This window comes from Plectropomus leopardus, chromosome 1 (assembly GCF_008729295.1).
Source record: "Plectropomus leopardus isolate mb chromosome 1, YSFRI_Pleo_2.0, whole genome shotgun sequence".
NCBI lineage: Eukaryota > Metazoa > Chordata > Actinopteri > Perciformes > Serranidae > Plectropomus > Plectropomus leopardus.
Genome location: NC_056463.1, coordinates 6,067,894 through 6,090,680, shown reverse-complemented (window position 1 = coordinate 6,090,680; position 22,787 = coordinate 6,067,894). Strand labels below are relative to the sequence as shown.

The following is a 22,787-nucleotide window of genomic DNA, read 5'->3' as shown; positions in this document are numbered from 1 at the left end:
CAGTCGTACTTTTTAAAGATGATATGAGAAAGCAGTTTACAAGGTTCTTAGAATAGCCTGTCATGGATGGAAGTTGTGAAAGAGATATCTTAGAGATTTTAGTCGATAACCTCGACCTTGGAAAGTGTGGCAGAGACAGCCGGAGCTGTCTTCTATTTGTTTTGAAGAACAAGGCAAAGATGAGATTGATCTACTTTTGTTACTCTTCTTCATATCTTCACTTTACCTGATATCTGTATTCATGCCCTCGTTGTGAATGTGAGCAGCATGTACAACCTTTACATTCCTCCCTCTCTGTTGTCATGGCAGCCTCATTCAGTCAGGAGTATCTTAAAACACTTTTTTTAAACATCTGAAAACATCCTTTTAATTATCGGTGGGGTTTAATACTGTCAGAAGCTGCGTCAGCCTCCCCTTTTGTGATGCTCAAATTATTAGGTTCAGACTGGCAAAGTGTAGCTCTACACACAGGCCTTTGTGCAAGGTCGGAGAACTGAAAATATTCATTAAACATAACCAGAGTAAACAAGGTTACATTCATCTTGATTTGCAGGGTTGTAAAGCACATTCATTTAACATTTTTAACAGAGACAGGCCATTATTTGACCTACTGTAAACACAATTTTCAATATGTCTAACCTTGTATTTAACATTATTCCACAAGAGGCTACTGGCTTACGGGTTAAAAAAATATAGAAATTTACATGCTATAAATTATTGATGTGACATAAATGAAAGTTGAATTTATAGTTCACCTATCATTATGCTGGAATTGTAGGGACAGCAGAAATGTATGGTTTAGTGATGTGACAGCGTGAAATTCTTCCTTCACAAATAGTCTTTAGCCAGACACCGGCTTCAGACTGCATGCAACAAACAAGTTAAATGTTGACCTGTCTTGGAGTTTTAACGTTAATTAGCTTTAGCTGAAATGACTTGCTGCTGTTTGTCATTTTAAAAGAAAATGAGAAATTAGCTGAATATCTTTTACACTCATCTGTGCTAATGATACTTAGATTCAAATGTATATTTGTTACGTATTTGTTGCGCAGTAGGTGAAATATGCATGGATTTGTCTGAACATGTGTCCACATGACATTTGTGAATAAATGGTTAAAAGAATGACCATGAGTGTCTTGTATAACAAATAAAACCAGCAATCTCAACATTACTAGGTCATCCTACTGCAGCGTATATCATCAAGTTCACACCTTCTGGCATGAAATGAATGTTTTCATATGCTGCTTATTAGTGGATTGCCAAACTTTAACCAACAACCAATACAACTACTCTTAAAGAAAACGAGTATGGTCTGGTTACATTTTGGCAGATAAAACACAAAGAAACAAACAGTGGTGGCCCAAAAGTTGAAGAAGTTAAAGCCCGTTTCCATTAGCGGGGCATCAAATACAGCAGCTTTGTTAGTTTCCATCAGCATCAGATTTTGAAGTCCCAGGAATCCTTTGGGGTCTGTTTGAGATGCACTAGGCTCTCAACTAACTCCAGTCTCAACTTGTCCACAGCAGTGGCGTAGAGCAAGAAAGTCCTTTTAGGGCAGGAGGGGACAGGGCTGGTTACTATTAACATTTGAAGCTGGCCATTGAATTATTTGGCTGGCTTCCCATCTTTGCGGCACTGCGGAGTGCTTCCACCTCCTGTCTGAACCCGGTGTTGTCACCCTAGATGACAAAATTCCACACCAATTGATTTTGAGTGAACTGGCACCTGGTAGTACTGGCAAAATTCGATCAGTAACCTTAAAAGTACAGAGTTCTGTGCCCAACCCAAGGAGGGAGGGAATGTGTATGGGTCAAAGAAACACAGGGCTTTCATCCAGGAGAATGTTGTTTGTGTCCCATATGTAACCTGAAATCGACAGTTGTTGTTTTTTTTAACATTTATTACAAACTCGTATACTTACTAAATTACATTGCAAACATGCTTATTTTAATTCAGACCATGATCTTTTTTGTCAAGCTAATCTAGTAGTTTTGTTGCCTTAAACTAAAGTAGTTTTGGTGACAAAAAGTTATCTCGAAAAGACACTATGCAAACAAGCGGAAATTGACATGCTATCCTCGAGTGTGTAAAACTGATGTTCAAGAGGTACCTCGAGCATCATAGTCTGAAGCATAGGGCCACCGACCAAACTGCCATATTTAAAAAGTTTGGTAATGACAATGTTTTTGAAGCAGTGGGCTTGCCAGGAATAGATCAGATTGTGTGCCATTTTTCTTCAAATGGTATAAATTCTCTGGTGAGGGCAGTCTCTTCCTAAAGCACAGACCTTCACATATTTTATCAGGGGACTAAAGCTGTAATATTTTACCTCTGTCCTGTCCTTTCAGAATGGCCTGATGGTGAAAGTCATGGAAACCTGTCCAGAGCTCAACTGCACTGTCAGTGAACAGATCTTACCAGATGGCAGATGCTGCAATGTTTGCAGAGGTATGTCTTCCCTCTTACCGCACTATTCTCTGTTGCATGAATCACTCTTTCTTTGGATGTGCACGCACCAATCCCCTGCCACTGCGAGAAGTAAACACAGCCAGTCTGGTGGTTGCTGATTCAGGCCGCGCCTCTGCAATAATTCTGTTTCTCTCCCTTTCCACCGGGTACGAGTACTTCTTGGCTGGGATACCTATCAGAGCAGATTGGTCTGTCTGCTATAGAGCACCTGCTATGCCAATTTGCCTGCGCCCCACTGCTTTGGCAGAGAGGTACTACGGGGTAAATAGCCACCGGTAATTCAGTAAATACATTGAATAAACAAACTGTAGGAGGCTGTCAGCTATAGAGCCATAATGAAAGAAACCCGGGAGAGGTTGCGAGCGAAGGAAATTGCGCTCTCATTTCGGTTAGATAAGCAGCGGGCCTTAGACTCACTGTATTTAGAAGAGAGGATGATGAAAAGAATGTAAAAGAGAAGGCCAGGAGAAGACAGCGGAAAGGGAAGCGGAGAAAGAAGATGAGAGGTTAAGAGTGTAAGGAAGAAGACATGAAGGAGAGCAGAGGAAAGTCTTGGACCTGCTATGCTGAAAAGAAAGTAGAGGGGAGGTATAAAGCACATGAGAGGAGAGGAAGATGAAAAGAAAGTTAGAGGATAAGACTTCATATGTTGAGAGAAGAGAAACAGAAAGGAGAAGGATGAGGAGAGGGGGCAGGAGAGGAAGATCAGGAAAAGTAAGACTTATTGTGTTGAAAGGAGACGAGGGAGATGAGTGGAGAGAAGTGAGAAAGCAGAGTTTATACAGTCAGAGCTAACAATTAGAGACTGATGGAGTCACAGTGCCTCTTCCCTACTACGCTCCCTCACTGTCTCACACACACACACACACACACACACCCACATCCATGATTTGTCACACTCAGAGACAGTCATTACTTCCTGATCATCTCCAGACCTCTTCTCCACTGTGTCACTCAGTACTTTGAAACCGCTGCGATGTTTACTTGTGCCTCACTCTTCCTCAAAGTCACACTGGCTCTGTTAAACTGGTAATTACACACTAGTCACTGAGTGTTCATGCCCCTCTGTTTTACTGAAATATATACACATATCCATACTGATTTGTGTTACACATACAGTACATCAAAAATCCAGCTATCACAAACACAACTGCTATGTTGACTGGAGGCATGTTCCTCGGTTGTCCAATCTGTTCCTCTGTCCCCTTCTCATGGAAGGCGATATCTCAAAACACCTTGAGGGAACTTCTTTAAATTTAGCACAAACGTCCAATTGGACTTGGTGATTAGATTTTTGTTGTCAAAGGACCAGGTCACTCTGACCTAGCCTGTCTCATTCTTTATGAATGCGACATCTCAGGATACCTTGAAGGAGTTTCTTTTCTATTTTGGCACAAATGGCCACTTTAAGTCAAGGATGAACTGATGAGACTTTGGTGCTCAAGGGTCACTGTGACCTTGTGTCCCTTGCATTCTTGTAAAAATGATATCTCAAGAACACCTTAAGGGAATTTCTTGACATTTTTCACAATCGTATAATTGGACTCAAAGATGAAGTGATTCGATTTTTGTGGTCATAGGTCAAAAGTCCAGGTCTCTGTGACTTTATAATGTTCTGCAAAAACAATTTCCGCCATTGAACGCCATAATTCAGGAACAGATGTTGAGAAATTTGATTAGATATTGAATTAGTGACACTAATCTTGAGTGTCCACTGTGAAGAGTTGCTAATCTTATGTGCTGCAGAAGACAAGATGCCTGTGATGCATCCATGTTTTTTTCATAGACATGGATTTAAACTGTAGGCACAACTTGACTGGTTCGCGGAGGTATACAGCTGCAAGACAGCAATTCTAGTTTCTTCCTTCAGAGGTGTTGGAGCAAAACTGTACTAAACCATAAGCGCACATATACACATTCACACATGTGTGTGCTGTTCCATGTGTTATCAGTCATTTTACATGTATACACTATTTGATGGGTTGCTGCTGTACATGGTGGAGGACGGATAATGCAGACACAGCTCTTTCCGCAGTAATGGCTCCCCAGGCTCCCTGCCTCTCAGGGCTTTTATGTGCAGCTAGTCTGTCTTATGTTACGTGACATGATGGGCCACATCAGCTCATACTTACGAGCAGGAGACAATTACCTCTGTCGGTCTGTCTGTCTGTCTGCCTGCCTCCTTATCTGTCAGACTGATTCTCTGTCTATCTGTCATTCCATGTATTTGAAGGATCTCAGTCTGGTTTGGTTAAAGCAGAAAAAAAGATCTGTATTGTGGCAGGCCGGGCAGGGTTAAAGCTCCTGTCCATCACCACAAACAGTCAGTGCCATGTGTTCCAATAGATACATTTGTTCACAGGTGGAAAGCCGGTGAGGAATCCTGACCTTGTCACGGTGCTAATGACCTCACACTGTTGACATCCATTTAAGAAATCCCTCAATCACCACTGTGACCTTGAGACATGGTTCTAAAAGTATGTTGTTTGCTTTATTTTGAAGGATAGCAGCTTCATTTATGTTGGATGCACAAGTTATGATGGATTGAAATAGTGCCCAGAATCACTCAAAGAAAGTATCAAAACACCCACAGAAACCTCTCAAACCTCTACGGCAACATAATGTATTTCTCCACCGTTGATCCATCTGTTTGATAAGTTCCATTTTGTAGCTTCTGCACAACAGAGCTAAATGTCCCCTTATCATGATGTCATCATCTTATTTCATATTTTATTTATGAGAAGATTTTTTTTTTAAATGTGCTTACTTGTTCACTTAATTTGAAAGTTGTTGTTTTTATCTGTTGCTTTTCTGAATAGCACTTCATAACGTTATTAAGGAAAGTGCTATACAAAAAAAGTTTATTATTATTTATTTATTTTTATTATTATTATTTTCATTATAATTATCAGAAATAGAGTGGAACTAGATGGCACTCACCACCCAAAAGCTAGCAGTAGATCCCTCTTAAAATTAGCATTAGAAAATAGTTCCTACATGAAACTGCTCACTGTTAGGTCTGGGAATTATCTTGAGTAACTGGGTCATGCTTTCTGGGTCTGATTTTTTTTCTAATATATTTTTTGGTGCTTTGAGCATTGCAAGCCAAGAGTCATCTAGTTCCACTATACTGGAGAGAAGTCAGACATCTCTATGGCTGATATCTCCAACACTCAGCAACTCACACCAAAACAATGGAGATTGATAACTAGCACTACAGGTAAGAGGACAAAAAATATTTTTGATTTTTGGGTGAACAGTCCCTTTAACCTTGATTAAGCTCATTTTTGTCAAATACCAGAGGAACTCAATGTTGTATGCTATAGAGCAGCACACCAGTGACTCTTTCACTCGATTGTCTGGATGGATAACATGCTCTGCAATCTCCCTACATGAGCAGCATGTTAATGTGTGCATGCTTCTTTTGTATTGTTTGTGTGTGTAAAGTGTCATAAAAGACAAACTTTTATTATTGCACCAAATGTACAGCAGTCATAAACTTCATACATCAAGTTTCTTGTCATCCACTGTATTGTGGGTGAAAGGTACAAGGTTACTCGTCTACTTTCATCTCTGTGTCCAGTCCGAAGTTAATCAAAAACTTTTTTTCTTAGGTTACGACTTCTGTGCAGAGGGACTGATTTGTGGAGAAAACTCTGAGTGTAAAAATCGGAATACTAAAGCAGAGTGTGAATGCAAGAGCGGCTACGCCTCCATCCACGGGGACTCCACTTACTGTGAAGGTAGGACCACAGACTGAGCTGCAGCTTATGTGACTGACTCTTTAAAGCTATTAGCCCAAGATGCTAAAAGCATATAAGCACATATGGCTGGCAGTGTGTCAGCGGTTAGTGCATTGTTTTGGGAGCATTTGTTCTGGATAAGCTGCTATTAACACACTGACTGTGTGACATGATGATGGCTGGTTATAAGGGGTGCAAGCTTTGGTCTGAGAAAGCAGTTTGGTTAGCTGTGAAAGGACAGCTGAAAGTGTGGCATGAATGATCTGACTAAGTGCAGGGATTTGTAAATTTTGAGAGACGAGCAAGATCTGTGATGTGCTGTTGTTGGTGAACATTTGACCAGTGTTTAAGGCCAAGTTCGGTTTAGACAATTGAATAAATGAATATTTCACCCCAAAATGACTATTTCTAAATCAGTTACTCACTCTGTGCTACACTGAATTCATAAGGAAACTCAATTTTTGTCATAGCATGTCTCCACGGTGAACAAAGAATACAAAAACAGAGAAAGTTCTTGATGTATTAAATAGGGGACACGTTTCACATCAAAACTATATAAAAACACGTGTTTACAAACCCTCACACAACTCGTGCAGAATGATCCAAGTCTCATTTCCCCAGTCCAGAAGTTCAGCTGTCACTCACCTATGAGTGATGTGAGGGCTGTCAAAAGATGCTTTGATGTTGTTTTGGTGATGTTAAAGGTGGCCCCCATTTACTTCAATACGTTAAGAATTTTCTGTTTTTTTATTTTTCATTCACCCTGGAGGCATGCAAAGAAACAAAGTTTTCTTGACAAATTCAACATAAAACATGGTGAATAACAAGCATACAAGTGATTGTTTTTGAGGGTGTTTTATCCTTTAAACTGTTTCATTATAGGACCTTAGAACCTTTGGTTTGAGAACTTAGCATGCTTATTCTATTATTGGTATTTTACATTACTGTTGGCCATTTTCCAAAGGATACCATTGAGTTTTAAGTAGATTTTCAGGCCATTAATTTAATCTAATAGCACTTGGAAAATGAGAAAGCACACACTTATAAGTTTCAATATCATCTGATGAAAAAGCGGAGCTTTTTTGTAGTGTGATTAGGCAGAATCGAGATCCAGCTATTGCTCGCATGAAGGAATTTAAAGTTGCTTTGGAAAAATAAATGTGGCGTAATGTAATCAATACTTCAGAAGCTGAAAAGAAGTTTGTTGTTGAAAATAAAACCCAGAAGACCAACAATAAGCATACGTGGATGACATGGAGTAGGTGATTGCTTGCATAAAGGATGCTGCTGTTTGGTGTCCTTCTCAACTGTATACATTGGACTATAATAAATGTACAACAAAATATGTTTCACTAAGTGAGTCCATGCATGCAACCACATAATATGTACCAAAAAGAAAGAATTAGTCCGTCTTAATATTTGCAGTGTTGTATTACCTATTTTAGGCATGTTCAAAATCTGCAAGTGGTTCTTTAGTTACATCCCAAAAATGACTTTAAACCAGTGTGCTGTCTGCAAGGTGCAAAGTCAGTCTGTTCACTCGTGGTTTTTAGAAAATGGATATTTGCCAGGATTTTAATTCAGTGAGTTGGCACAGCCACAGTCCATTTAGGTTGTTGTGAAATTTTTGCTCATGCTGTTTGGCTTTTCAAAGTTTTCGTTAGATTTAAATTTTACCTGGACCAGAAAAAATCTGGGTGTATTTAGGAACTCATCCCCAGTCTAGAGTGTAGAGCACACTTTCCATCTGCAATCCCAAAATACACACTTTTAGTTTTTACAGCACTGTTTTCAGTCTTAAATGAAAGTACTTGTTGTTTCAAGTAGTGTCGGCCTCACTTTTCTTGGAAAACATATGATTTGAGTTTTGAGACTCATTTCACAAATATTCTCAACATCCCAGCCTTTCTGAAAAAGTCACTGAGAGTGTGAGGGAGCTTCCGGTTTGCTGATTGGTGGAGTTGGCGGTGTAAAAGCCCCAGTCGGCGCATGCTGGAGGCCCAGAGTACTTGTGATGGAGCTAATGGCCTTATTTGATTAAGAGGCTTGGGAGCGGCAGTCGGCGGATTGAAGGATTTGCTCGATGCTCGTTGCAGTTGTCTTTGGGTCGCAGCCACGGCAGACTGAATTCGCTAAACGGGGGCCGTGAGCCCTCTGGTCTATCTGCCTCTGTTTGATCTGCATGGTAAAGAGGTTTACCCAGAGCTCCACTCCAAGCCACAACAGTCCCACACCGTATGAGTGAGGGCTGGGAAACGCTGATTGTCAGATCAACTATGTAAATCGGGAAGCCACGGCTCTATTGGCTGTGGCGGCATTATGCGTGTTTGGGGGTTGCTCCCTAAAGGCAGCTCAAACTTCTATTGTGACTGGATTAGCTGGAATCCTTGTGGTACAGTATAGTGATATTTGACAGGGCTTCACTCTCACCTCCAACATAAATTGGCTTAGGATGACATGTCTTACACAGCAGACTCGAGTAATCTTTTTTTTTTTGTCGTTGTTTTATTTGCGATATAAACAAAGACCAGCAGTCTGATGGGGTGTCACTGATTTCCTAATAGATGTTTTACAGAACAAATTAATTTCTCCTCTTGTCACCTACTTTATAACCAGAGATTGTGTCTGACTGTGGCTCTGAGCTGTCATTAAATGTGACCATTATATCCTCATAAATGTTTTAATATGCAGCCGAGTGACTGAGGATGAGATTATTTACTTGTAATCAGAGGGCTGTTTGAGGAGGGACCAGGGGATTTAAGCAGAGCCCGGACTATCGGACTATCCCAATACTCTCTCTTGCTTTAAGTTAAATACCTTATTATTCTCAAATGGATATTTGCAGGGTGACTGTGGCTCAGAGGTAGAGCGGGTTGTTGCTAATGGGAACAAAAATGGAAAGGCAATCCACTTGCCCACTCACGTATGAGGGTTTTCTGGGAGGTGATTGTAATTGTTGATTCAAAACTTTTGGATGATCCGCATAATTTTTGAAGAGTTATGCGATGTGATAAAATCTTATGTAGCGCCTGCTGCATCATGCTTGAGGGAGCCAGTTGTTATTGACAAGTATAGCCATAGCATCATGTGACCTAGAAAAGTGTGTGAATGCAATGGAAAAAAGTGTTTCCATTGCAGTTTTGCAAAATATGGCTTTTTCAGATTGCCTGAAATACCACGTCATTCAAGTGTAGAAAAATGTTTTTTGGGATAAATGGAATTTTTTTTAAATTGATGTGTCTCCATCAGGTGTACTTTATATTTGCAATTTCAGTTTGTACAATTTAAGGGTTAATGGAAACCTGCCTACTGATGTAAAAACAACAATCAACTAAATTAACTTTTTACTGAAGGTAAACTTTTTACCGAAGATGTGGACATTTATCCACAACTCAGGAGAGACACTTCACTGCAAAGAGTAAATTAAGCTTATTCTAGCAAGTTTGTCTGTGAGTTCCAATTTTACTGATTTATGACACTCAGAAGAAGGGCTGCGATTTTTGATGAAAAATGCTTTTCTCTGGTGCTGGAAGTCAATGAAGCTGCAGCATATTTTGTCAGCCTGCTACAGCATGTATGACGCATGCCTGATTCCTTCACCAGCAAGAGAATGTGATGAATGTGTTAATATGCCATCTGCAAAATCTCTGCGAGTAGAAATGTGCCTGCATATGCAGAATATGCGCACATGTAGAAACACAAACATAGGCGCACACTAATGATGATTTGAGCCTTGCTGGCTTGCCCACCCAAGGCCTGTGTTTTTATTTACTCCATTAAATATATATTACTGCATATGGGCTGGCATCTTTCTAGATGCTCTTAAGAGATGAGCCCAGTTGGAAGCAACGCTCTGCATACTGGATGTTAAGGCAGCTGTTCCTCCTCTCTCCAGCTTGGGAAATACTTTCTAATCCTAGAGGAAGCCTGGGAGAAGGCAGTGGTTGCTATTGATTGGACTTGTCAACACTCAGCAATTCAAAGGCTCCAACAGGGCTTACTGCTGGCCTGCTGGCTCTGCCTCAGCAACAGCACGAACACATGAAGGCTGGATGGACTCTACGTGAAATTACTGTGCTGAGGGCCATCAACCCGTGCATGTTTTCCCCACAGTTACTGTATGTGAAAGACCTTTAACATCCCGTCATCACCTTGTCCTCTGGATGAGGATATTTATATACCCATCCATTACTTAGCTATACCTGCTTCTTTTAGGGTCCCAGTTGACATACCAAGAGGCGGGGACACCCTGGACAGGTCAGTCTCAGGGCTGACGCATAGAGACGCTCACGCCAGTTGTATTAAACTGCATGTCTTTAGACTGCAGGGGAAAATCAGACACTGGGAAACCGGAAAGAAAATGCAATTTCCAAACACTCCATCCATGGGTCTATTACAAGACAATAGGCCCCTTGGCAGAGACATGTGGAAGACCCCCACCCCGTTTCCTACATAGGTGCAAAACACATACTTTTCAGGTATTCAGCTTCCTTCTAGATAGTTTGTGTGTCTTTATAGTTGTTACACATGTCTCTGTGGTCTTGTGTCTGGTGACTTTGCCCCTTTTTGTAATCATTTTGTGCCTCTTTGTAGCCATTTTTAAAACTTTATGTAGTTGCTGTGTATTTCTTTACAGTTGTTTCGTGTCTCTCTGCAGCTGTTCTGCATTTATTTGTAGCTGCTTAGCATTTCTTTGTGGTCAAATTGCATCTCTTTGTAGTAATTTTGTGGCTCTTTGTGGTTCTTTTCCCCCTATTTTTGTCACTTTAACTGTATTTGTGCCTTTGCAGCTGAGATCTTTTTGTAGTTGCTTTGCATCTCTTTGTGGTCTTTTTGTATTTCTTTGTAGTACTCTGCATATCTTTGCAGTATTTTTGTATCTCTTTGCAGCCATTTAAAATTTGTATTTAGTTGCTTTGCATTTCTTAATTTGCGTCCCTTTGTAAATACTTTGCATCTCTTTGTAGCCATTTTTATATATATGTAGTCAATTTACATCTCTTTGTAGTCATTTCGTGTCTCCTTGTAGCCATTTTGAGTGTCTTTGTTGTTCCTTTGTGTCTCATTGTGAGTTTTTTTCCTTTTTGAAGTCATTTGAAGTCTCCTTATGACTTTGCAGCTGATTAGCATCTCTTTGTAGTTGCTTTGCAGTCATTTTGTATCTCTTTGTGTTTTTTTTCTTTCTCTTGTTCGTAGTCATTGCAAGTCTCTTTGTGCCTTTCTAACTGATTTAAATCTGTGTCACTGCTTTAAATCTCTGTAGCAATTGTGTGTCTTTTGTAGCCATTTTGAATCTCTTTGTGGTTGCTTTTTGACTCTTTGTGGTCTGTTTGTGGTTTTTTGCTGCTTTTTGTAATCATTGTAAGTCATTTTGTGTGTCTTTGCAGCTGTTTGTTGTGCTTTTGTGTCTTTGTGATCATTTTGCGTCTCTTCCTGGGCAGCACATATTTGACTGACATTGTGCAGGTAAAAGCAGGTTGTGAGGTGACAGTGTATGTCTTTTTATACTCCTTTATATAACCTTTTCTACTATTATTATCAGATAAGTCCTGTGAGACAAGAATACAGCGAACACTGTAATTCGTGTGTTAAAGTGCTAATTGCCATTGTTAAAAAGCACTGCCTACATCTCGTGGGTTGTGTTCTTTTTCCAGCTCAGTGTGTCACACCACCTGATGCTGCTTCATTCAGCATACTGTTATTTCTCACGTTTGTGCTAATGGGCTTATCATAGGCTTATTATCCTCATCAGCTCTTGTTTATGCTGTCAGTGATATTCTTAGAGTCCCAGCAGATCTACTCTATCCTCTCTCAGCTCCAGAGGACACAGGCATTAACATCGCTGTTGTTGTTCTGCTGACAGCTTGTTAATCGGAACCTAAAAAATGTCCACATTTGGTTCAGCCCTCTCACAATAAAGCCCCGGATAAAGAAAGAGCTAAAGCTGCTGATGTTGAGAATAGTTGCATCAGCTGAGGACAAACAACATAATTCCCTGTTTCCTAGCCGAGTGCTGCAGGGACCCTCCTCCCAAATGGCCGGTTGTTACCACAGAGGCTGCTCTGTATGTCTATTTCCACGCTGGGTGAAATCCCAGCATGGGACTGATGTTGAAGCAAAGTGCACCTAGATAGTGCAAATCTTTCTTTCATTGCATATCAGTGTGTTCTCAGGGTTATACGGACCCTTTTTCTTTTCCCAATATGCTCAAATGATCTCCCATTCGGCAGGAAGCTTTTTTTTCTTTCTCTCTTTTTTTTTTGTTTTACAGCCTTTTAAGTGCCTCCTCTGTGCACCTCCTTGCTCTTCCATGTTTCAAATTAAAGGCTCCATCACCATGGCGCGTCCTTGGAAATGTTTATGGGCGGGCACATTAGGGAAGAGTCAGAGCAGTTAGTAGAAAGCTCAAGTCGAGTCAAGTATTTTCACATATGCAAAGTCGAAGCTTATTTCCATAGAAATGGTCTCAGGAGGTTGTTGTGGAGGATTCTCCTGCTGTTAAGAACCCTCACGGGTCACTCTACACACATTAATAGCAGCATTAGCTCCTGTTGTGCCCTGTAGTTCTCTAGCAGCTCTTATGTGCAACTCAAACACTGACTCGCCCTTGTTTTACATATAAAGGTGGATGCATTTCGCCACTCCACAAGCTTTGTGTTTTGGTTGGAGTAGTTGTTAAGTTGCTAAGTTTAATTGGGGCTACATTAACATGTATTTGATACAATGCTATGACTCTGTCACCACTTCACATTGCTGTCAATAAACGGCTAGGGCTGCTTTATGCTGCAGTTTTATTTGGCCCACAAACCATCTTTAGCTTGCTCTGTTGATTGGTCAGTCCACAAATTTAAGGGCTGTAGTTTTTGCCCTATGAGGCAGAAATTTGACATGGAGGTCAAGTGTGTGTGTGTTTGTGTTCATGCCAAATGGCTAAAGCGGTGGGACAGGGAGGCTATAACAAAATAGTGCATATCTTCTAAACAGATATACGTAATGTGACCAAACTTTAAAGAAACACGCACACACAGAGACAGATGTACACATACGTACGCATTACTATTTTACCATTTTGCAACATCCCCTTTCATAACTCGTGTCATAGGGAGACATCATTGCACAGGCGTAGCCGCCTTAAGTGGGAGTTATACCCTTAATTTCATTATTCATATCTGTACAATTAAATAATTCTTTGTGTGTCTTTTGTCAATCAATGTAACTATAGTTTAAGATGAATCATAAAAATATAGGTATGCCCTTGAGCATTTTATACATGTGTCAGGCATAGGTGGAGGTTTTGACTTCATTTTTTTATGTTTTATAAATCACTGAGAAAATACAAAATTACATAAAACTTTTTAGCCCTGTTAAATGCCAGTTACAAAATACTCAGTACAAAGTTGAAATAATGCCATAATCTCAGTTAATTTGATGTTCAGTTCCAGATTTGTTTATGTATTTAGGCATTTGTTACTTGGATTTTGGAGCATGGGTGATATTGGCTGATGAATTGGCTGTTGTCTTTTTGATTATTATGTCAGCCCTTAAAAATCCACTATCAGTCAACCTGTAGTGTCAAGTGTTTGTGAGGTTGTGTGTGTATGTGTGTGTGAATGTATGAACATGGAGATGTTTCGTGAACATGGTCAACACTATTGTTATTCCGCGCTTGTTTTTCCACTGTGAGTAACAAGATTAGAGCCCAGTGTGAGGCCGACATATGAAGCCTAAAGGAGCTATTTCTGTTTGTTCAGCTAGCTTTCATTTAACTCTGGAGCAGCCGAACTCCCTGGGTTCAGGGACTGACTCTCTGATGTGTCCCCTCATCTAACAGGCTCTGGGGAGGCACTTTATGATGACCCTGATCTCCAGTCTGTCTCCGCTGACACCACAGCAGATTTCAGCTCTTCCTCTCTTTTTGCTCTCTCTCTGTACAGCTTTTACTCACTAATATACCGTAACTTTGGTGCTAATAATGCCACATTCACTACTACTGGAACGTCTTGAACCAATTTCTGACATGATGAACTTCACAGAGAAAAAGAACTAATTACAATTTACAGTAGTAAAAGCAGTGAAAAAGCTAACATTTTGATAATAAAATCATCAGTGCACTTGTCCTTTGGAGCTGCGGCTAATTACATAGAGTTGCATTAATTGAATAAAGGCTCGATAATATCACTTTAGAGCTAGCTGTCAGTGCCACAAATAGATGCAGCCACATCAGTCTCAGGCGCGTCCATATGGTGATTTAAATAAAATCGATAGAGTGGGTGTGAGTGTGGCTTATGAGCGGCTGTAATCAGTATCTTGGTCAGTTTTGCATATGCTGGTTGCAAAGAGCAAACAAGAAAGTGCAAAAATCACTCATCCTTAATTTTCAATTTAAGGAAAGTCCTGCATAGTATATCTATAAACCTTTGAAACCTGAGGAAATTGGCTTGATTTCTTTTAAAAACAAGGGAGGAATGTATGTTAAGCAAGCAACTTAAGAAGACAAAAAAATGTAAAAGGTTTCCAGAAAATAACCTAAAATTAAGCAAAAAAGAAAAAAAAGTAAAACACAGAAAAAAAAACATAAAGCAACAAGAAAATTACAGAAGAAAGTGCTAAAATGTATACATTTATTTATTTTCTGTCATTTGTCCTAGTTTTAAATATATAATTATAAGAATTATAAATATAGTTTTCTGGCTATTTTGACCTAGCTTTTAATAATTTGCAGTAAGGTCATTTTTAAGGTCTTTTTTAAATCACCTTTTACTTTTTTTCTTTCAAATGTCACACATTTCTTGCTGAGTTGCTTATTGTATTTTTTTCCCATGTTTAATAAAGAAATCAAACCTTTTTTTCAATTGTCAGAGGTTTACATGCTTGTAAAAGGCCTCTGAACACAACACAAGAAAACTGATACCAATCTAGGTGTTAAAGGGATCTTTAAAACAAACTATACAAAGCACACACAAAACAATAAAATAAGTGTAGTGTTTAATTTGCTTTCCCTGTTTCAGTATTTTTCTGATCCTTAAAATAAGCGATCTTGTTAACAAAGCAAACCTGAGAAAAACCTGTTTTTAAACATGTCATTGCACATGTGACTAGAGAGAACAATGTGAATAGATGAAGTTTTGACAAATTTTTGGCAAAAGCATCTCAGTGTGCTACCATTTACTCATGTTTTTATCGTTGCATGAGTCCTGTTGTTGTCAGCAAATGGGATGTAAATGGGAATGAAGAAACTCTTGTGAATGCTTTGCACGAAGCAAACTTACTTTGTTGATTGTGTAGTTTTCTCTAAATAGGCATTTTGGATGTGACAACCATGCAAATCACTTTTCAGACTGATTTCTTGTCAGATCTTGTCATTGAAAAAGAGGTTGAATGTTTTACTACAAAAAAAACAACACCAGTTACCTTTAAACACTTTTGACAACCTAATGCATATGGTGCTAGATGAGATTTATTATCTCGGATAAAAAAATATAAGATTTTGTCACAGTAAAACAGATAATATGGCTTTTTCAAATTGCACCTTTGGTAGATCTCTTAGATTTTCTTTTGGGTATGCATCTCTACCACAGCCTTGCAAACTGGTGCAGCTGATTGTATGATCTGCGTCAAATTCAGAATATTGTCATATTTGGAATAATAGGGGAACATGAGTGTGCATGTAACTGCAGCCATTGTTTTGGTTGTCTTGTCAGTTATTCTGAACTCCCTGGTGGAGGCTTTGGTTGCTGGTTCAGTAAATACCCCCCATATAGTGTGTCCTAATGTCCTGAGCCCTGTTGGCTGAGATGTTCACAGCTGATAGCATATCCATATCCCATACACCCTGGACCGATGAATTAGGATTTAGGAAGTCATTTGTGGAGGATTTTGCCCATTTTGTCTCTCCATGTTGCTGGTGCCGATGGAGTTGCTGTTATCGTGTGTTTGCAGATGAGCTGAGATGAGCTGGGCTTCTGGGTGGGACAGACCAGCACATTGACTGACTGATAGATGGACAGTCACACAGCTGGACAGGTTTATGTTGGCGGGAGGCTGCAGCTACAAACAGACAGAAAAACAGACAGATCCCTTAGAGTGCAAACCTGCTGGAATCATATCCGCAGAGGTTGGAAATGTGCTAATCAAGGGCAGAGCCTTCCTGCAGGACTTCCACAGTGTGATTGAAGGTGTGTTGAGCGCAAGTGTGTGTGTGGTATGTGTGTGTGTAGCTGTCCTGGGTTTTTTAGATAAGCTCAGGAAAACACGATGTGTCTCCACCCGGAGTGCAGCACCTGCCCTTATGCTACAGCTAATCCGCTAAAACTGACAGCTTCTACTTACTTTTCCCTGCCGAGTCTGGTCACACATAACAACACCAGGAGCCACAGAAACATGGAAATACACACCTTTAATGTGCAGCAAAAGGTTTTACTCATCCTATATCTCAGACCACTTCAGTGTCAAGTCATTACCATTAATGTTCTCAATGCAGCGCTGATGGGAGCTAATGTGATGTGCGCTGAGAGGCCTGATGCATAAAAAGTGACTTATTGATTGGGGCAGTTTAGATAATCCTCATTTGTCCTTATCCAGCCCGCGATGATGGAAGCAGCGATGTGCGTCTGTGTTTTGTGGCATCGGCGAGCGCCGCTGGCTGAATTGGCTCTCACTCAGTGGCATTAAAGAGTAATTGGCTGTGTTTGTACTTCTGCGAATCAATCAGGTTCTCTGTGGGAACTCTGCCTCCACCGTGTTAAAACAAGGATGTAATGACAGGGAACGAATGAGCAACAGCACCCGCTCCTCCTCACTTCTGTATATTGGTTGAAAGCGGGGGAACGTGGTGGGGCGGGATACAAAGAGGAGACAGATAGGCAGTAAGTAAGGTAGATAAAGACAAGGACACGCTAAAAGGCAGCAGTGCAAGCCTCTGCCAACAACCTGCTGTAAGCTGTGCCCTTCCTAAAGTTTGTTGTTTGTCCTCCCAAACAAAGCACATGTTTGGTAATCAACCCAAAAGTCGCAGACATTCCCAGCAGCGTCTAAATACATTGGAAGACAGCATGATGTCTGTACTTACAAAGTCAATAAAACCCCCTATGATCTTATGTCTTGGGGTTCTGGGACATCAGTCTTGTACAGAATGTCTTGTAGAGAAAATCTTTTAAAGAATTAATTGTCATTCATTATAGAAAGTGCACTTTGGATGAACCTTGAATTGTTCTTTGACAATTTAATTCAAGTTAAGCCCACATGAAGGAGCCGGAAAAAGCTGTCTAAGGGAATGAGGTGTCGTCCATTCAGTATTATTAAATCTGCTAGAAATTCAATAAGAGTATTTCCCAAGATGTCCAGTTATTTCTTTAAAGCAGGGATACATTTATGAAAATGACAGGAGACCAGAGGCAAGTAGAAACAGCCCCATACACGTTTTCTTGGATTTTAGGATGTTTTGGGGATTTTAGGACATGTCTCGGATTTTAGGATGTTTCTAGGTTATACGACATTTCTAGGATTTAAGGACATTTCTAGGATTTAAGGACATTTCTAGGATTTTAGGATGTTTCAAGGATTTTGAGACATTTCTAGGATTTTGGGACGTTTCTAGGATTTTGGGACATTTCTAGGATTTTGGGACTTTACTAGGATTTTAGGATGTTTCTATGATTTTGGGATATAAGGGTTTAAGCACCTCTGTCAGGGGCTGTGGGGGATTCTCCAGTAGCATTTTTGTTGATTAGCAAGCTCTATTTTGATGCTGTTTTATGTACTCTGACACTTTATGTGTACTACAAGTACAAAAACAACGCCCAGTGTGACTCACTTTTTTTCTTTTTTCTTTTTTTGGTGAATCAGAGTCAATAAAACCCCCATGCTCTTATGCCGTGGGGACATTCAGTCTTAGAGAGACAGAAAGTCTTAAAGAGAAAATCTTTTAAAGCATTAATTGTCATTTGTTACAGAAATTGCACTTAAGGCAAGTTAAGGCCCCATGTAGAGAGACAAAAAAGCTGCTACAGTAAAGGAATTGTCATCCATTCAGTATCAAGTGTGCTAATAACACAATTGAGAGTATTTCCAAAATGCAGTGCCATTTTTGTGCCAGTGGAGTCAAGTGGACATCAGAGGAATGTTATGTTGAGAGAAAATAACAAGAAATCTGTGTTGAAATCAGCGAACGGCTATTTAACGGTACCTCTAAGCCGCCGCCGGCCGACAGAGGTTGCCAGTGACAGAGGTTGCACTGAGTTACACTGTGATACGTTCTGTTCAGTAAAAACGAGTAGTAAGCGAAGGCAAATTATAACATTCTCGTTATATATGTTCAGTGTAATCTTATAAAATGTACCTTAGAGCTTCTAAGCCAGAATCTTCACAATTGGACATGCGGAAACATGATCTGAAATCAGGAAAAAAAATTACAACCAAGATGCATATTTACCTGATGTTATCGTGTAGTTTCATGCACCAGTGTGGGCTGCATAATGTAAATACTTGTAGTACTTTGCTTGGAGCAGATGATCATGTAAAGAAATCTATCACAATCCAATGTCTGTTTGTCTCAAAAGTATAAAGGACATTGGAAACAGAATAGCCTGACTTTTGGCTCACAGGGATTACTTTTTCATATGTTTACTTCACATTGAACATTGAATATGAACATCCTACATTGTAACACTTTAGATGTGATAAAAAACAAGGAAAAGCATAATAGGTCTCTTTTAAAGTATCAGTTTACAGACAGACTTGTGGATTCAACTGTCCCTACCAATGTAGCGATTCCACAATTAAGCGCTTAAGTTGGTGAGTACAGTGTTATCATAACTGATAGGAGGTGTGACAAAAGCTAGAAAAATAAGATTTCAGTTGAAATAAACTGGAATCATCCTTTAACAAAGGTTAGAGAAAACCATCTTGCCTGCTAATAAACAGGCCGACAGACGGCCAGGAGTAAAAATAACAACAGAACCCCTCTTTTCACTGCTCAAACAGAGATAATGAGAGAGAGGACAGTGTTGGAAGTACAGGCAGTGCTGCTCGCCAAGCTCTATCCATGTTGCTGTAAGTCTGAGAGGAGAGCGCTTCTCTGTGTGCAGCGGGTGGATTGACTCAGCCTTTTGTGTAACTCTGGCAGAGGTCTGCCGGAGTCACAGTGGGTGAGCGCTCTGGTAAAAGGTCAGTTAAAGACCTGTAATGAATTACAGTCATTTCACTGAGCAACAGTGTGTGCGTCTGCGGAGCTACTTTTCGACTCCCTCGTCTCCCTTCACATCCCACTTCTCAAACTCTCTTCTGGGTGGCATCCATCTCTGCCATCTGCACTACGCTGACTGCATGTGTTCCAACATAGCCAACGCTGTCCTTGGCATCGCTCCGTTCCCTCGCCTCATTCCTCATATGGTTATTTATCCCTGCTTATTCCCATTCAATTTTCTGACCATTTCTGAGCTGTAGGGGATTGGGGTGGTAATCCTCCAGCCAGAGGGCTTGCTGCTCTGCATGGTCTACAGGCTAAAATGATCAAATTTCCATTGGATCCAAGCCTGGAAGCCCCCACGGAAGCCCGGAAAACTTATTTGCTCCGAGTAGCCTAATGGGAGTTAATGCAGATTACCTAAAGGCCTGTGTTATTTCATTAGCATGGATCAGTGTTTTGCCCCAAGCTTTAAGACAATTTGCTATTCCCTATTTTCAGTTTAGTTAGATTGTGATATATCATCAGATTGCAAAAATGATTGTCAGATTTTCGGTAAATTAACGGTAAAGCAGACTATCCTTCTAATCCTTGTATCTTGTTGTTGAGATAGTCTTCATTGATATAGGCAAAGATCATATCGCTTCTGTTATCTTTTTTAAGGACTTATTTGTAATTATCAGCCTGTTTGATAGTGTACTGATAAACAGGTGAAAAAAAGTGTAATGTCCTTATATAAAACTAGCCAAGTTTCCAAACTTTAAAACTTGCCCATTTCATAACAGTGATGCCAAGCAGTTACAATAAGGGGAACTGGTCGACATTATTTAAGTCAGTCTTCTACTGTGTCCATACAGCCGCAATTAATGTCATCAATTAAAAAAAAGGCAACTCCTAGCTAACTGACAGCAGAGCAAGAATATAGCCGGCCAAAATCCAATGATCTTCACGTGTGGCGTTTGTGTACAGTTTACTTTATAGCTTACTAAGCTCAGTTTTAGCAACGCCACAGTAAAACAGTCACACCACACCATTTTAAAAGTTTATCACGAACTGTAAGCCTACAGTTTGTGTTGTCATTATTTACACTAAAGACGTTTTATTAAATAGCCAATATTAGATGGTACTTACCAAAAAGAAACGTTATGAGTTGAGCATCAAACCACATCTTTTTTGCTCTCTAAGAGCTGTCTCCACTGTTAGAAAGCTGTAGTTCTGCCTCTTCTTACATCGCTTCTTTTCTTTTTTGTGGAATATTCCTTCTCTCCGGGCGCTGCTTGTATTGGGGATAACGATTGTTTTCCAGGAGCTTCTGCCATTGTTCTGTTCCTCACACTCGAACTAAATAATTAACTGAGACTGTAACTTCGACGCTAAATCCATTGATTTCGGCAGGCTCATCTTCTTTATCCTCTCATGCGGCACACTAGAGGCCACTGTGTCTCACTATCGCCTCTCAGGCCAGGATGTATTATGACAGATGTAACGGCCTGTCCCTGGCTGCTTAGCAGTGGATATCTCTGCAGTACAATACATTGGCATCTTGGACATACTGTCAAAGGTGTTACTTCTTCACACTCTGTTGTTTGGGTTAGTTGATTTTTTTGGATGTTTTTAAACTAAAGTTAGGTCCAGAGCTTACAAAATGCACCTTTAAGATGAGCCACATTTCTGTAAAGACTGACTAAAAGATTGTTTTTGTAGAGCTCAGGGCTCAGATATCTCAGACTGTCTGGTCTAAAATGATAGGGCTTGGGTTTTCAGACAGTTTGCAGCGTGCTGTGATGCAGGGAAACACTCAGAGCAACCACAGCACTCATCAGTGGTAAACTCTAGCAGCAGTTGCACTTTGAGTTTGAACCAAAGAAACGGCCTGGTGTTTCTTTCATAGGCAGACTCTGCCGGGAATAGCTATTTGCTGACCCTGTAGCACTCAATCATGGAGTTGTTACAGACATGCATGCAGCGCTGTAGTCTAAGCTCACTCTCCACATCCTGACTGATTTTTAGTTCTGCAACACAGCAACAATGAGACGCTGTCTTTGTCCCAATTCAGTGTCCACCTCCTTTAAAGGACACAGCTTATAAGGGTTTGAGGACTGAAGGAGAGTAGATCGGTAGTGCTCTTTCTTTCCTCAGACAGTTTGGCCTCATATAAATCTACATTAATGGTGCATTTGTATGATCCTCTTCAACTTATGAAGTTGAGAATTTAAATTTGTCAAGAAGCAGTTGCATTTGAATGGCCAAAAATAAATAAATAGCAGTGAGTTAGGTAAGCTCCTGGATTCCTGAGTTTAAAGAATTAGTTGTGACTTTTCACTTGGCAGATTGATAAATTACTCGGAAATATGTGTACATTTTAATAACCTGTTAAGCCCTATATTGATTAATAACATATCCAGACTGCTAGCTATAGATGGATTATGAGGCAATGAGCCCCTGGATATGCAAAAGACCCATCATCTTTCCTACATAGAGGCAAAGAACACAGGCTTTGCGGTTTTGCTCCTTTCGTAGTTATTATGTGTCTCTTTATGGTCTCTTTACATCCTTTTGTTGTCTTTTTGTGTCTCTTTGTAAGTCTCTTCCTGGCTGGTAAATGTTTGTTTTAGTGGCATTTTACAGGTGAAAGACAGGGACCCCCTGATACTTTGGGGCTCTGTGCCAGTGCCTGTTCAGTAAGACATTTATGCTGTTAACAGAAACAAAGTGTACCCCTGGTTTCCATCATTTAAACTTTGCTATGGCTTTTACATTGGCCTAGTTTATGATATATAGCTTATCATGGACAACCTCTAAATCATGAAATTTCATAATCTCTTCTCTGTCCATGCGTGGAAAAATAATGGATATTGTTTTGTTCTGTGTCTCCATCCATGTATGCCAGCTAGCTGAAATTGTGTTTGAGTAGAGTTGAAATCAAATGTGGCTGAATAAGACAAAAATAATATACTACTTGTGACTACTTGTGGATGTATTTTCTTTAGTTTTACCACTTTAACTTTAAACAGCCTCCTGTGGTCAGGTGTTGCAAATAAGCGCTTTCCCTTAAACACTAAACACGGCGCATCTGTTTCTGTTGGGTAAATGTACGATTGTTATGTCCATATCACAGAAAATAAGATAAACTAAACAGTGAAGGGTCATGTATCACAAAGTTTCCATGCTATGTCCTATTACTACTTTTAAATTGTTTTTGAGATGGAGCAATGTTCGTGTTGTACATTGCCAATGGTCATGAATTTTTTTTTTATTGGTCCTTAAAAAGTCATGGAAAAGTTTTCAGATTTTGTTCATGAAGTTGTGTGGGAGCCCAGTATATATTAACCAGTGACAGAGTATTCCCTGAACACAAACACTGCAAAGACCACTTGGCAGTGGACTTGGAC

The 22,787-nt window shown here is 40.0% G+C and overlaps 1 protein-coding gene across 1 annotated transcript in view; it reads left to right on the top strand.

Moving 5' to 3' along the window:
• Positions 1–22,787, top strand: part of LOC121946268 (protein kinase C-binding protein NELL1-like) — a 321,639-nt gene that overhangs the window by 128,266 nt on the left and 170,586 nt on the right. Inside the window, exons 11-12 of the mRNA XM_042490773.1 lie at positions 2,349–2,448; positions 6,084–6,212. Coding sequence (XP_042346707.1) covers positions 2,349–2,448; positions 6,084–6,212 — 229 coding nt within the window. The remainder of the gene's footprint in view (positions 1–2,348; positions 2,449–6,083; positions 6,213–22,787) is intronic.